A 17,445-nucleotide genomic window follows, 5' to 3' on the forward strand; every position below is an offset into this window, starting at 1 on the left:
AGTGCATGCACTGGCTGCACAGCTGGAGCACAGCACCACTGGATATCCCAGAACCTACAGCTAGAGCAAGAAACAACCACCACATCGCACCTGAACCATAAAAGAGAAGACCCTTCTTTTGCAGTGTCTCTCTAGCACCCTCTACTGGCTCAATTTAATATTGTGCTTGCGCAAAGAAGAAATACATAAGTAGATAAGGTAAGAGGGTAGATCTGGAACCAAGAGGCAATAAATTGGTAACTGGCATAGGATATAGTTAAAATACTCACTTCTCCTGATTACTTAATACTCATGTTAGCACCTAAAAATTCTTATATCAATACATTTTTTAAAAAAGCATTTTCTAATGTAAGCTGAGAATGTAACTTGGTTTAACCACTATGGAAAAATATGGATGCTCCTCAAAAAATTACAAATAGATCTACCATATGATCTAGCAATCCTATTTCTGAGTATATACCCAATGGAAATGAAAACAGGATAAAAAAATGAAAATAGGATATAAAAGAGATACATGCACTCCCAAGTTTACTGCAACATTATTCACAATAGCCAAAATATGGAAAAAACCTAAAAGCTCATCAATGGATGAATGGATAAAGAAGATGTGGTATATATAGATACAATGGAATATTATTCAGCCATGAGAAAAAAAGAAATCCTGCCATTTTCAACAACAGGGAACTTGAGCAAACTGTGTTAACTAACATAAGTCAGACAGAGAAATATTGCAGGATATCACTTACATGTGGAATCTAAAAGAACCACACTCACGAAAACAGGGAGTTAAAAGGTGGTTACCAGGGCTGGGAAGTGGGGGAATAGGAGAGATGTTGTTTAAGGACACAAACTTGCAACTAGTAGTAAATAAGTCCTAGAGATCTAATGTACAATACATGAGTATAGACAATAATACTGTATTATAATCAAACTTGCTAAGAGACTAGGTCTTATGAAAAAGAAATAACAATTACGTGAGGTGACAGAGGTGCTATTACTACAAAGGCAATAATATTACAATATAAATACATCAAACCAACATATTATACACCCTAAATTTACATAACGTCAAATATATTTCAATCAAAAAAAAAACACACACATTTGAGCAACCTGGAACTCTCCTCAGCAGGACCTGGGATCCCCTCTGTCCATAATTACCTTGAATGCTCACCTTAAGTTAAAGAAAACTAATTAAAAATCTCTCACCACTAGAAAAATAATTAAGAAATTATTATGTTATAAAAGAACAGTATGATTTACAAAAGGATTCAAAAAATGCTCCCTCCGATAGAGATCTATAGATTGTACCAATGTAAATTTTCTAATTTGTATACTGTACTATAATTATGTATGATGTTACCATTGGGGGAAACTGGAGGAAGTGTATATGGAGCCTCTCTGTACTATAACTGTAACTTCCTGTGAGTCTGTAATTATCTCTAATTTTAAAATTCATTTAAAGATGAATTCCAAGACATCTAGAACAGTTCAACTTATAAAAACATGCTATGGAATATGTTTTCACTGCTAATATCTAAAAAAAAAACTCTTAAAATACAATGCTGAAAAAGTAATAGCATTATATACATACTTCTATAGTGACACTTCCCTCTACCGCATGCCAGCAATGGAAGATATTGAAAATTCTGTCCTAATTACAAGTTCCAGTCCAAAGACTGCGAGACAGAAGCTTCCAATGTTCTACTGGCAATGCCAATAGTTCTTTACCGATTGTCACTTGAAATAAATATCAGAGAACACTGAAAGGTTTTTTGTATAATACCTTATTTTCCTAAGGAAAAAGAAAGTTATCTTTCGACTGTCTTAAAAGAAAACCCAAAAGAGAACAAATGTTCATAGAACATCTTTTTAAAATATTATGCAGACTTTGGGTCACCCCACTAATTTTCTCTCATTTCAGGATGGAGGAGAATGATGTCCTCCAAGAAAAATTATTACAACATCTAAAGGTCTTAGGGTGTCTGACTGGCTCAGTCAGTGGAGTGTACAATTCTTATCTCAGGGTTATAAGTTCAAGCCCCACACTGGGAGTAGAAATCACTTAAAAAATGAAATCTTAAAACCTCTTAAAATCTTAAAATATCTTGATTTTGTTGACAGGTTTCATAGGTACACTAATTTCTATAAAAGAATAAAAGATGGAAATCAAACTAACATCTACGCAACCTAAAGTCAGTGACTTGAGCTTCTTTCTAAATAAAATTGTAACTTGCTAGAATGAAGGTAAAAATAAGTGCTAGGTAAACCCAGCAAAAGACCATCAGAATGATCAAATGTGAAATTAGATCAGCCCAAATGTAATAAACAGTTGGAAGTTCTACCATTCCCCTACATTAGTGATTATCAAATCATATTAGAAAATTGTGCTGAAAGAAGAAAAGAGCCCCAGGTGGTTGGTTTTGTTTTGTCTTGTTTAGTTTTTTTAATACTCCTTAACTTGGAAATCTTTTCCTCAAGAAAATAACACAAGGAAAGGTACCTCTCAATCACTCACGCTATGCCGTATGGTACTTAACACTTCAATGTCTCATTATATGGTTTTTGCTGCAAGCCAGCAAGCACAAGTTAAGAAGTGAAGAAGGATATACTACTGAAACAAGCAATCTCTGAATTACTCCACAAATGATCAAACTACCTTCTGTTAATGATGTGTTATGTATTTTTTAATGTATGTGTAACGGATGTATTCTCCAATATTAGGATCAAAGTGACTCATGCAAATCCTTTCTTTCTAGCAGTGTGATCTATGTTACTCAGTACAAACAGAGTTATATGTTCATAACAAACCTAATAATCATCCTTTACTTGCTATAGCCATATTTCATTTTGATTCACACAGCAAAGCATCAGGGCAGATCCCTGGGAACAGGGTGATTCGAAAGATATAAACCCTGAAGCCAAAAATCTCTTCCCAACTAACCTTCCACAAGGCCTGAAATTAACATCATTAGAATTCCACTTCTTGTTAGGGAATTTTATGGAGATCTATTTTGTAAGCGTATATTGTATTACTGCCCTGAATTTTATTACAAAATAAGAATACTTGGCAAAAATCAACCAGTCAGAAAATTAACACAACAAAAACTGAAACACTTCCCCCTCACTTCTCGAGTATGACACGTAACCAACCACCTATTCAAAGCATCGAGGTGGGTGCTATGTAATAGTGCTAGTAACAGTGTATCTTAAACACGAGATAAAGCTTTAAAAATCCGTATCAACTCAGTACTTTGCAAGAAATTTTTTTTTGCAGTATTTCTACTTGTGGTAATACCAAAAATCACAGAAATTTCAGCTGGTCGGGCATAGAGATGATTGCCATTGCTGCTCTGGAAACACCAGAAGAGCACGGCCTGGTCAAATCTGCACACTTTAACATTTACAACTGGGGGCTTGCAATAATTGGGTTTCAGTCTTGCTCTTCTCACACATCTCAGAGGGCAATCATCTTGCTTCCTCCCTTCAGTTGTTATTGTTGGTTTTCTCTTCTACAAATCAATCAGCTTTTCTCCCAGGACATGGTGCCCCTGAGTTTGAAGTCACTGAGTAATCACTTGGACACCCCCACATCTCTATTCTCATTTTCCAATTCTGCTAGAAATACAATAAAGAATACCAGCTCATTTATTTTCTAACTGGTTTAATTTTCAGCTTAGTGTACAATCAAGATTTAGTTGGGCACAGCCTTTAGTCTTTTAGAGTACACACTCAGGAACCAACTGGCTTTGGTTTAAACCCTGGTTCTACCAGTTTCTGGCCAAGTGACCAAGGTTACTTAACCTCCTGAAACCTGTTTCATGGTCTGCAAAAATGTGGTAATAATTATAAAACCTTCCTCATACGTCATTATGATAATTGTACCATGGCCATCTCGTAGTAAGTGCTCAATAATTGTTGTCTGTTATTATTTTCTCTCTTATGTACAGTTCCTAAATAAAGCTCAATATGTAAAATGTAACATGGGTCATGGGAAAAAAGCAAAAGAATATTAGAAATTTTCAAGATATGAAAGCAGTTTTCACATCTTCTCTAAACAAGGTAGGATTCTATCAGGTGCAGTGTCCCTCAATGTAACAATGAGTTTGGTCGATACTGTATAAAATTTTTACATACCTTTTATTCATTTTTTTCAACAAGTTCTTTATTCTGATATCAGACAGACTTAATTCAAATATTAATTGTATTACCTGGGCAGGTTATTGAACTGTTCTGTGCCTCAGTTTCCTCAAATGTACAGTGAAGATAATAGTAGCTACACCTCATAAATGACACCGAGAACCATGCCCAGCACAGCAAGTGCTAAGTAAGGATTAAGTAGCTAACTACAAAGTTCTGTGTTGCTAGCAATGTGCTAGATGTTGGAGATTCTGAAATAGAGGACATAGTATTTGCCTTCAAAGAAGTCAAGAAAGATAATCTCAGTATAATTTGTTTAATATCTACAAAGGAAGAAGGCTTGAACCCTTGAATACACAGATAAATGGACTCTTTCAGAATAAAAATATTAAAAAAAAAAAAAAAAAAAAAAGCCCAAATCTTGAAAATTAGCATTTGGGGTAGGTGATGGGTACACTGAGGTTCAATATATTACTCTTTGTACTTTCACATATGTTGGAAATTTTACACAATGAAAAGTTGTTTTTAAAAACAATACATCATTTTCTCTTTCAGAAGATAAGCCAAAATGATGTAATCTGATTTTTTTCACATCAATGTCTTTATATGACAAACTTTGTTTAAGACCATGTTTAAGATTCAGAGGTGTTAATCCTCTTGACAAGACTGCCACCTGGTGGATTACCTTAAATTCCACCATTTACATTTTATAATTTAAACACATTAAATGCTACATATAATCTAATAAAAGGCAAGTTTCTTTTTCCAAAAAATACAAATCCAAGTACTAACAAAATTTCCAATATCACAGGAAATTCTGTGTGTTATGCTGAACAAAGTATTGTTTGGAGAACCATTAGCCTAAAGCAATCTCAGTCAATTTTAGTTTGGGTATTTATAGAGGTCATCTGACAAAACGTGGTAAAAAAAAAAAAAAGAAAGAAAGAAAAGAAAGAAAGAAAGAAAAGAAAGAAAGAAGTAAAGAAACTTAACATGGGTTTAGTAATTAATGCCAGATATATGAACCCAGAGTTGTTAGATAATACCATCAAGATTAACTATATTAAAATAAAACCAATATAGTAAGTGGTTATATATGGAATGAGTTCTTTCATTTTGTTTTTAATTCCTAATTCTATACAAACGGGCACTTGTGGCTTAGGTAAAATTTCTTTTTTTTTTTTTTTTTTTTTTTTTTAATGTTTATTCATTTTGAGAGAGAGCTCAAGTGGGGGAGGAACACAGAAAGAGGGAGAAAGAATCGCAAACAGGTTCCACACTGCCAGAATGGAGCTTGACACAGGGCTTGATCCCACAAACTGTGAGACCATGACCTGAGCTGAAATCAAGAGTCAGATGCTTAACCGACTGATGCACCCAAGCACCCCAAATATCTAATAAGAGCAATATATACTGATCAAAAAAAGGGCTTATCTCAAACAACTTAAGCAGAAGTTGAGATAATGTGCTCTGTAAAAATCCCTTAAAATTACTCAGAAAGCATGATGATGAAGAAATCGATGTTGAAGATTATTCAGTCTAAATGAAATTGTCTTACGAATAAGAGAGTGGGCAAAGTGCCCCATTTCTAAGTTATTATTTTGCATAATATATTTAGAAAGCATGTGTAAATGTTTAATTAAGTTAATGAAGAAAACATTATAAGCAGGCATTCAGCTATTTTACCTATAATCATCAATGTTTCTATACTCAAGTTGACCAAACTTGAGAGTTTCTCATTGGGAAAAGGAAGGACTGCCTAACACACAGCAGGGCACAGGCCTCTATAGCAGAGACAGAACATACCATTTCACCATAAAACTCCAAGATTTTTAATAATGATTATTAAGGGTTAAATTACTCAACACCTAATACTTCTTTGCCTGTGTTAGTACAAACTTATTAAATGGAAAGCTGCCTTTTGTTACGCCGGAAAGGTAAAGACATAGGGTGTGAAGGGACTCCCAGTGGCAAATTCTGGACAATGATCACCAAGATAATTAAGTTCTGTAGTGAATTATAAAGCACTGCAGGGGGGGAGGAGAGAAATTCAAGAGTCTATACCAAAAATAAACAGATAAATAAGTGGAAGAGAAGGGAGATCTTTGGCTTACATTAGAATGCCTAGGGCTGACTGCTAAACTACCAAGAAGGTGCAGGAGATTGAAAGTTCTAATTTTGCATTCCTCACAGTAAAGATAAGATCAGACAAGAATTTGAATGAATGTTAACTTAAGAAAATGTTTATGAGAAGCAGGATATTTTCATTCATCTCCCTACAGACTGCTTATTTGTTGCAAGGGGGGAGAAAAAGGGGAATTACAGTGGAGAAATCAGATATTTTCACAATCACATTTTCGCAACCAAAATTAACATCACCAGGGAGGGACAGAGAGTTATCAGGCACCTCCAAATGCAATCCACTATGAAGGAGACAATATCACCTATGGAGCAAGAAGTAATCTGGATCTAATCACAAGGTAATATTAGATAAACCCCAAATTAGTAATGTTACATTAAAAAGTGGGAAAATGGATGTATTCTTCAAAAATTCCATGTCATAAGCAACACAGAAAGGCTGTGGAAATATTACCACATTAATGAAAGCCAAAGACATATGGCAACTAAATGCAATATCTGACCCTAGTGTAAATCCTGAGCTGGAGGAAAAAAGGATGCTGAGATAAGTGACAAAACTGGAGACAAATGGTAGGTTAAAGACAAAGCACTGTATATGGGGCACCTGGATGGCTCAGTCAGTTAAGCATCTGACTCTCGGTTTCAGCTCGGGTCATGATTTCACAGTGAGTTCAAGCCCCACATAGGGCTCCACGCTGTCAGTGTGGAGCCTGCTCTGGATTTCTCGCTCTCCCTCTCTGTCTGGCCCTCCCCTACTTGTGTTCTCTCCCTCCCCCTCCCCCCTCTCTAAAATATATAAATAAGTATTGTATGAATGCTAAATTTAAAAAAGTATTGTAGGAATGCTAAATTTATAGAAGTTGCTACAAATAATGTGCTTATATAATAGATATCCGTATCCTTATTTTTAGGAAATACTCATTTCCTAAGGAATTATATAGGAATAAAATTGTTCAGAAAAACAATAACGTGGGTCTGTCTGTAGGTAGGGAGGGAGGGAGGGAAAGATTGAGAGACAGAGAGGAGAGAGATTGAGAGATTGAGAAAGTGGGTGCACAGCAAATGGGGTAAAATGTTACCAAGAGATGATTCTAAGCAGAGTACACAGATGTTCTCTGTACCATTTTTTTTTACTCTTCTATAAGTTTGAAATTGCATACTTGCAAATAAAAAGATTCAAACATTGCTAGAGCTACTGTTAACAACAACACATTCTCATCATCATTGTTTTAGGACTAAAATATTCAAAGTCAATAATACCTTTAATCTTTAGCTATGTTTCATGAACTTTTATGACTCACAATTATTTTTTTATTATCACTAAGAAAGGAAAAAAGATGACAACTATAAGAGAGAATTATACAGCAGAACTTTTCCTGTTATCTGGATACCAGCAGTTAAACCCAAGGATGGGAACAAAGCACAGCTAAATTCCTGACATTCTAAAGAAAGCTGCAGATAATTGGGGGCCAGACACCTTCTCCCACACTTGAGAGAGACAGCGGTGACCATGATCCCATCAGCCAGCACCTCAACTGGCTCCCGCCTTCATCCTAGTCTACACATGGGGAGGGAGGAGTCAGAGTCTACAGCAATCTTGATGAAGAGGCTTTTCTTTCTCTTATGACTGTCACCAATTGCTCCCACTTCTAGAAACCAAGTGAATAGGCACTTATTTTTGTTTCTGGCTTTTTATCACCATAAAGAGGGCTGTAATAAATACCCTCAGAAATATGTCCTTCGACAGTGGTACTTTTATTTTTAATGGAATAGATTCCCTAGAATGGAGACTGATGCATGCAAGTATAGATTTGGGTTTTGTTTTGTTTACTTTTATAGATGTTGCCAGGTTGTTTCTCAAAAAGGGGATATATACACACTTTACCCCTTCCCCCATATTCCCACCAGCCTGACGTGTTCTTTTTGCCAATGTGGTATCTTACTGCTACCTTAATTACATTTCCCTCTCTATTTGTGAATTGGGACATCTTTACATACATATGTTTGTTAGCCATGTGAATAGCTTTCCTGTGATTTGTTCATTCTTGCTCTTTGTTTTTTTTTACAAATTGTTAAGAAATTTATGTATATTATAGACATTAGCCTTCATCTGTCATCTACAGTACAAATACTTTTTCTACAACTATCATTTGTTATTCTTTGTTTATAGGACCTTTTGTCCTACAAGATTTTTTGTTTTTACATGTTCAAATATATACATAAGACATGTAAATGCACACACACACATTTGTGTGTGTATATATGTGTGTCTGTGTGTATACTTATATATTTAAAAGATATGTATCTATTTTTCTTAAGCCCCTGAAAGTCCAGTAACTAAATGTACTTTTTAATTATCAGACATGATTGAGAATTTAAGGTATTTGTCCTACATGTAAATAAGGGACAGCAGGAAAAAGGGGTATGACCAAACAGAGCTGAAGTAGTTATTACTGGCACGGGGTGGGGGGAGGGGGGATCATGTTTATTTCCCCCATCAACTGCGATTTTTTTTTTAATTTACCATTTTAACCATCTTTTAAATGTTTATTTATTTTGAGAGAGAGAGAATGAGAAAGGGGAAAGAGCAGAGAGAGAGGGAGACAGAGGATCTGAAGCAGGCTCTCAGCTGACAGCAGAGAGCCCGATGCAGGGCTCAAATCCATAAACCATGAGATCATAACCTGAGCCAAAGTCAGAAGCTTAACCAGCTGAGCCACCCAGGCACTCCCATCAACTGAGACTTTCAATAAACCAGTTACATTTAACTTATTGAAGTGGGTAAAGCATTATGACTCTCATTCTCATTTTTACACGGAGAAACTGAAGAATGGTGAAAAGACACAGCAAGTAATAAAGCTGAGAGATTCAACAGTATGTCTCTTGAAACACAACAGCAATGTCAATACAAGTTTTTGGTAGCATTTAGGAGCAAGCTGCTTACCTTTCAATAGCTAATTCTTTGTTAGAAAGTTGCTGCACTGTAATTACCACCTTCTTCTCTATTCCTTGTTTTAACTTGAAATAAAATTTCTCTCTATCCTTAGGCACAGGACTGAAATATGCAAAAAGAACAGAAGTATCAGTACAACACCACAATAAAATAATCTACTGCAAGTTTAGAATTCCAGCACCCTTATTCTTAAGGTGTGCTAAACTCATCTTGCCTGAGTAGCTAACTACCAAAGGTTAAAATCCAAGATTCTTTAAATGACATCATTTCAACTTTAGTTTCTAAATTTAACAAATTTAGGAATATAGCTTATTTAATTATTTTTTAAGACTCACTATTCTGGTTTAGCTGGTTGTGTGGTTGTAAGAGCCTTAACACACTGAAACCCAAGGCAAAACAAAGTGAGAAGAGCTTACTTTAAAACATCTATAATTTGATAACTGTAACATACAAACTCAAGTAAATATAAATAAGAGATGGAAAAAGAGTTATGGATCAGGAGCAACTTAAATTCTACCTTCAGCCATACTGACTATTCTATATATATATATATATATATATATATATATATATATATATATATACATATATATACACACAGATAGATAGATATAGATATATTAGTTTCCATACAATACCTAGTGCTCATCCCAACAGGTGCCCTCCTCAATGCCCATCACCCACTTTCCCCTCTCCCCCACCCCCCACCAACCCTCAATTTGTTCTCAGTATTTAAGAGTCTCTTATGGTTTGCCTCCCTCCCTCTCTATAACTTTCTTTTTTTCCCCTTCTCCTCCCCCATGGTCTTCTGTTAAGTTTCTCAGGATCCACATATGAGTGAAAACATATGATGTCTGTCTTTCTCTGCCTAACTTATTTCACTTAGCATAATACCCTCCAGTTCCATCCACGTTGCTGCAAATGGCCAGATTCCATTCTTTCTCATTGACAAGTAGTATTCCATTGTATATATAAACCACATCTTCTTTATCCATTCGTCAGTTGATGGACATTTAGGCTCTTCCCATAATTTGGCTATTGTTCAAAGTGCTGCTATAAACATGTGCCCCTATGCATCAGCACTCCTGTATCCCTTGGGTAAACTCCTAGCAGTACCACTGCTAGGTCGTAGGGTAGTTCTATTTTTAATTTTTTGAGGAACCTCCACACGGTTTTCCAGAGTGGCTGCACCAATGTGCATTCCCACCGACAGTGCAAGAGGGCTCCCATTTCTCCACATCCTCTCCAGCATCTATACCAGACTATCTTAAGAATTAATTCATTAAGACAATCTAAGTGTCTAAAATATAGATTATCTTAAATATCACGATTTCACTCATATGTGGAATTTAAGAAACAAAACAGATGAACATATGGGAAGGGCAAAAAGAGAGAGAGGGAAGCAAACTATAATAGCCTTAAGGATAGAGAACAGACTGAGGGTTGATGGAGGGAGTTGGGTGAGGGATGGGCTAGATGGGTGATGGGAAGGAAAAATAAGATAAAAACAGAGACAAACCAAAAGAGACTCTCTAACTATAGAGAACAAACTGAGGGTTGCTGGGGGGGGGATGGGCTAAATGGGTGATTGGCATTAAGGAGGGCACTTGTTGGGATGAGCACTGGGTGTTGTATGTAAGAGATGAATCACTGAATTCTACTCCTGAAACCAATACTACAATGTATGTTAACTAACTTGAATTTAAATACACACACACACACACACACACACACACACACACACACACACACACGGCGGGGGGGGGGGGGAGACAGATATAGAAACATAATCTTATCTGAAAAGAAAAAATACCTTGAGCAATTTATCTAAGACTCAATTTCTATATCTATAAAAAAAAAAAAAGACAAAAAACTCTACCTAACAATTCTTATTAGAATTAAAGGCACATAGGGGCGCCTGGGTGGCTTGGTCGGTCAAGCGTCCGACTTCAGCTCAGGTCATGATCTCATGGTCCGTGAGTTCAAGCCCCGCGTCGGGCTCTGTGCTGACAGCTCAAAGCCTGGAGCCTGTTTCAGATTCTGTGTCTCCCTCTCTCTCTGCCCCTCCCCTGTTCATGCTCTGTCTCTCTCTGTCTCAAAAATAAATAAATGTTAAAAAAAATTTTTTTTTAAAGAATTAAAGGCACATAAGTGGCTGTTAAAGAGCATAACTATATCCTATCACCTGTCTATTTGTGAACAGGAGAAAAACATTCTAAATATACAATAGAAGAAAATGGTTAAATGATGATCAAACCACCCAATATATTATTGGTACTATTAAAAATGATCTTAATTAAGAACATTTTAATGGAAAAATTCTTACATAATAAAGTTAAAAGAAAAAAAACCTGTGTATATACAACTGTATAAAAATACCCCTTAGAAATAAACAAAGGGAATAAATCAAGTATTAAAAGTGATTGTGGTTGACAAAAGTATAGCTTTTTATTCTTTTTATTATTTTACTACAATTTTCTATAATATCATTATTCACAAATATGGAGAAAATATTTTACATAAAGTATCTGAAAGCATGAGAATAATGAAACATTCATTCACCTGCCAAATATTTTTTTTTTTTATCATTTTAAAGCTTTATACCAACATTGTATAGCCTCTGGAAGCTTTATGTTAGCCAATACTATATTTCAGGCACAATACCAACTTTTATTCTTCCCAAATAACCTCACCTAAAGTTTCCTTTTCCATCATCTTCTTTTACCTCCAAGGAGACACTGAAGGTAAACACGTCACTGTCAGGGGTAGGAATAACTGAGTCTTTAACATCAGACACTTGTCTGGAAGAACGTTTGAATGCTGTACAGAAACTATATAAAATTCTGCTTACCTAAAAGAATAAAAATGGAGATACCATTAGGCAAAAGCTTTAACTGCATTTTGATACCCCTCTCTCCTAATTTTTGAATCTATTCCTTTCCATGGTCACAATTTACTTTAGCAGATATAGTCTAAGCATACATATATATACACATATATGCAAATATGTTTATATGTATTATATATAATACAAAACATTTTATATAGTTTGCTTATATTTATATAAGCTTGTATTTATGTGTTTATATATTATACGTAATATATAACATTTAATTTACAAATATAGTTTGTTTCTTCAACTTTAGCATTTAAACCTGGTAATAAAGATGTTTAATTAACTGTAGTTCACAAAAGGAGCTCTATTTATTTATAGATGTTTCTAGGCCTCAAAATATACTATATTGCAACAAATGAATCCTAAGGTAATCCTAAGAATGGTGCTGGCATCTAAATATTCCCAATTAACACACACAAACAAGGTTTTAGTCTAAGTTCTCTAAGTGCAATTTCTCTTCTCACTTCCCTTGGCTTCAGTGGGTTAGACACTGAAGCACAAAATGAAGTAAATACTGGCGTTCCTGGGTGGCTCAGTCAGTTAAACGTCCAACTTTGACTCAGGTCATGATCTCATGGTTCATGAGTTTGAGCTCTGCATCGGGCTCTGGGCTGACAGCTCAGAGCCTGGTCTGCTTCAGATTCTGTGTCTCATTCTCTCTCTGCTCCTTCCCCCACTCCTGCCCTCTCTCTCAAAAATAAACATTAAAAAAAAAAATTTAAAAATGAAATAAATACTGGTTTTAGCAATAAGCAAACATGGTAACATGATTAAGAGAGTTTCGAGTGTTATCACAGTGATGCTGTGTTATAATTGCATTGCAGGATTCCCAGTTGAAATGATTTCTTTTATTAGCATTAAGCCACCCTGGTGAATACTATAAAAAATATATGTCAATGGCTTATACTCTTTCCCTAAAGTGGAGCAGTCCTCTAAATCCCACACTTTCAGAAGCTATTCTCTTCCTTGGTTCGAAAAGTAGCATCACACCATCTCAAAATTGTAAACTTGAAGCACAAAAGAACTTCCAAATCTCTCAGGCCACCAGAGGTTGAACAATGAAACCACGATGAAGAAGAGTTTAACAAAGGTCATAACCTCACACTGAGAGATACAAGAGACTTCTCCAAACATGAACAAATCCTTCCCTTTAGATAAAGGGAATTCAAATTATTCACTGAATTGTGTTAGCTTAAAACTCTTAATATTTTGTTATTTGCTTGAAATGAGAGCACTTCCACCAATAGCATTTCTTAGAAGTATGGGGTCTTTCTTCATTTTTCTATTTTTGTTGTATCCATGTATTCTACCTTTTCTCATAGTCTATCACACTCAAAAATAAGTGGTTCTCAAACTTCCAACTGCCACACTTAGACCTATGAACCAATAATTACATCCTAAACTGCCTTTCCATTGCCAAATTAAGTTTCTTAAATTAACTGACTTCCACACTTTTAAAGTTCACATCCAGCAGTAGTATCACGTTTGTACCACAGTACTTAACAAAAATATTTAAATATCTTAATATGTTATCCCATTATAATTTTACGTAAATGAGTAAAAACAACAAAACAAAGGACTGATATAAATAAGAACTGTAGGCCTCAAATTTTATACAATTAAGATGATGAATTCACACATTCGTTCAATAAATATTTTGGGGGTGCCCTCTGTAGACTTTATATTATTCTAGGTGCTGGAGAATACGGCAGTGAACATGGTGCTTACAGTCCAGCACGTGTAAGTTGAATGTGCTTAGGGTGGGTGAGAATCATTAGGTAAGCCAAAAGCAGAAATATTTAGCCTCAAGTGGATACTTACTTGATTTAGCTCAATAACTTAAGTGTTAAAGAAGAAAACAGAATCAAACAACACCCTTAGAAATAAGTCACTGAAGAATATGTCTCAAGGCAAACTGTAAACAGAAACTTTAAACTACTTTTAGTTGAGTACTCCCCACATCCTAACCTCAAATAAAACGTGAAGTCTATTGTTTACTTTTTACACATTCAACTTCAGCACATTTTTAAGAAAGCATTATATGTAAATATAGGGGAATGCCTATAGATAATTATTGATACACCAGTTGAGTCAAATCCCAACCATATTTATTCTTTTTTCTCCTCTCTCATATCTTCTTCTAGTTCATGTCTTAATCTTTGGCCGCACCAAAAATGTCAAGGAAACTTGGCAAATTCTCAAGTAGATGGCAAGGTTCAGGAATTTCTCTTTAAAAAGGTTATTAAGAGGTGCCTGGGTGGTTCAGTCAGTTAAGCATCTGACTCTTGATCTCTGCTCAGGTCATGATCTCATGGTTCATGAGTCTGAACCCCGCATCAAGCTCCACACTGATATTGCAGAGCCTGCTTGGGATTCTCTCTCTCTCTCTCTCTCTCTCTCTCTCTCTCTCTCTCTCTCTCTCAAAATAAATAAATAAACTTAAAAAAAAGGTTATTAAATATATGGGACTGAGCCAACGTAGTAGAGAATTATGGGAGGAAAAAATAAGACTACACTTTTCTCTTTTTGGAGAAGGACATAGCAGTACACTGACAGCAATCAAACCACATTACATCTTGTCCGTGTCTTACAAGTTGCTACTTCCAACAACAAGGTTAAAATCATTTGTGAATTCTAGAGTCTGTGAATAAGCTGGAATGGTGATCCAAGGACTGGTGAGGTACAGTATCTGCAGGAACAATGGTTATCAAGATCTACAGTTATTGAGACAAATTGAGTAACCAATAACATCATGAAAAGAATATTAAAGGGGCACTTGGGTGGCTCAGTTGGTTAAGCATCCAACTTCGGTTCAGGTAATGATCTAATAGTTTGTGGGTTCGAGCCCCATGTCAGGCTCTGAGCTGTCAGCCTGCTTCAGATTCTGTGTCTCCCTCTCTCTCTCTGCCCCTCCCTTGCTCATGCTCTCTCTCAAAAATAAACAAAATAACAATACTAAAAACATACACCATGGCAAACATTTCTATACATGTCACACTATTTAACATACACACAAATAATCTAGAATATGTGTATTCTTTGCAGGAGGCAAAGGCTTATTGACAAATAATACAGTATAATTTTTTCCCAGAAGGCTATACCCATAGAAAGTACTAATTAAACACAAAAGGGTCTGCTGTGGTTGCTGATTATGAAGAAGTGGGAGGAGAGCACATGTGGATGTGGAAAGGAGATACAGCAAAATCTTAACTCTGGTGGAATTTTGAGTAACTTCTATTTTCTTCTTTATTTCAGTATTTTCCAAATTCTCAAATATGTATTACATGTGAATACTCCAAAAAAATTGCTATTAAACAAAAAGGTATTTACTTAAATGACACAGCCACTTTTTCCAAGATAAAGCCTTTTCATTAACATTGGGGAAAGAGAGCGGACTCTGTTAAAAATACCATATGTTAAGAAAATGTTCACCCAAGAAATAGATGTAAGAAAAATCATTCTATAAGACACCCTGAAAGAAATGTGTTAAATTTTTAAAAAGAAATTATTCAAATATATTACTCACTGAAAGGAGCTAAAATAAGAAGCATATCAAACAAGAAACTTTTAAAAAAGTATAGAAATTTATTAATGGAAAACACTAGTAACAATTTCAGGATTAATTTCCAAATTAAGGCATTTTGCTAAAATGCCATCTCAATAAATACATGTTTAGAAATAATTTCCCACACATGGAATAAGGTTTCCTTAATAGAGTGGCATTTGAGCAACCACGCCCCCACCCCCACCCCCAACAACAAAAAACAGTGCAGGGGCACCTGGCTGGCTCAGTCAGGAGAGCATGCAACTCTTGGTCTCGGGGTCATGAGTTCAAGCCCCACACTGGGTGTAGAGATTACTTAAATAAGCAAATATTTTTTTTAAATGCATTATGAATGAAGATCCTGGGGTGTCTGGGTGGCTCAGCTGGTTGAGCATCCAACTGGTGGTTTCAGCTCAGGTCATGGTCTCACAGTTTTGTGAGTTCCAGCCCCACATCAGGCTCTGTGCTAGCAGTTAGGAGCCTGCTTGTGATTCTCTCTCTCCCCTCTCTCTGTGACCCTCCCCCACTCAAAAATAAACTTTTAAAAATAAAATTAAAAAAATAAAATCCTGAGAAAGCTTAGGAAAAAAAAAAAAGAATGAAGATTTTCCCAATCATACCCTTCGCATTTACCATGAAATACCTCTAAATGCCTTTAATGCCAGATAATAACCATGCTTCTAAAATGTAACACTGAGAATTGCTAGTAATAGTTAGTGTTAAGCATTTTAAAACATACAAACATCAAATCTGCTTTGAGAAAAATTGTGAGAATGACATAATAAATTCTTAAAGAGAGTCAACTAAGCCTTTTAAAAATATATTTTAAAAGTTTTATACAATGTATCCATAAAGATGCAACAAGGATATGTGCCTCCCTGGCTTTTTTCCACTATGTTTTCAGATATTTTGTTTTGTCTGTAATTCTTAAGCAGAAACATAGCACATCATTTTCCCTACACAAAATCAGTGGCATCAATATATCTCTGGTCAGATTCCCCAACTCTTTTGCCACAGGTTATCAAGATGCACTCCAGCAGAGTGGTACAGACCAATATCCAGGGTCATCGAGTCAAATGTAACCTACCCCTCCTGTGGGAACACCTAATCCTTATGTCACAGGTCCAACAGAGCTGTGACCTTCACTGGATTCCCCCTAACACTATTGGTGCCTGCTGCTTATGGGATTTTACAGCGAAATAAGAGCATCACAGGGACAGTTGGTAGTGGCAGCCATGTCACTACTCCTGCTTGAGAAGATGTCGTCTTCTTGCCTTTAACTGACAAACCACTTCAGATCTCATCCAGGATTCTGCAAACCACGGAAAACAAGCAAGTTAGTGACACTGCTGCACGGCACATATTTAGCCAATAAGAATATCTGTCACTTGTTCCTGAACTGTCTTTGCCAACTGTTTGTGCCCATTAACAAGGTCCCAAAAAGTAAGGGCTGAAGTTGTGCCTTCACCACAGAACATGAAACCTGGGAACCAGACAACCAGATGAGTAAATGCAACTAAAGACCTGAGATTCATTAAAATAGGTAATTATTTTTGAAGGGAAAGAGGAAGATGTTGGACATCTTCTGTAAAAGGCATGGGTAAAACTCAAAGGTGGCTGGAACGTGAGCTATATGAGCAACAGATACCTTTATAAAGCATAAGGAAAAGAAAAATCCACACTTGCTTTTTACAATATTTAAGCAACAGGAAAGTTGTCACTGAAAATAATATGGGTGTTTCAGGGTCAGAGACTTCCATTTAAAACCCAGCT

The 17,445-nt window shown here is 35.8% G+C and overlaps 1 protein-coding gene across 6 annotated transcripts in view; it reads right to left on the reverse strand.

The window, feature by feature from the left end:
• RABGAP1L (RAB GTPase activating protein 1 like) overlaps window positions 1-17,445 on the reverse strand; it is a 753,664-nt gene that overhangs the window by 656,062 nt on the left and 80,157 nt on the right. For 5 of the 6 annotated variants that reach the window (XM_053909255.1, XM_053909254.1, XM_053909257.1 and 2 more), the window contains 2 exons: window positions 11,926-12,083; window positions 9,224-9,334 (listed from right to left, as the gene is read on the reverse strand). In XM_053909255.1, coding sequence (XP_053765230.1) covers window positions 9,224-9,334; window positions 11,926-12,083 — 269 coding nt within the window. Of the gene's footprint in view, window positions 1-9,223; window positions 9,335-11,925; window positions 12,084-17,445 lie in introns of those variants that run through there. The other variant, XM_053909258.1, reaches the window with a different exon arrangement.

Source organism: Panthera pardus, unplaced genomic scaffold (assembly GCF_024362965.1).
Source record: "Panthera pardus isolate Hobbes unplaced genomic scaffold, ASM2436296v1 HiC_scaffold_21, whole genome shotgun sequence".
Classification (NCBI taxonomy): domain Eukaryota; kingdom Metazoa; phylum Chordata; class Mammalia; order Carnivora; family Felidae; genus Panthera; species Panthera pardus.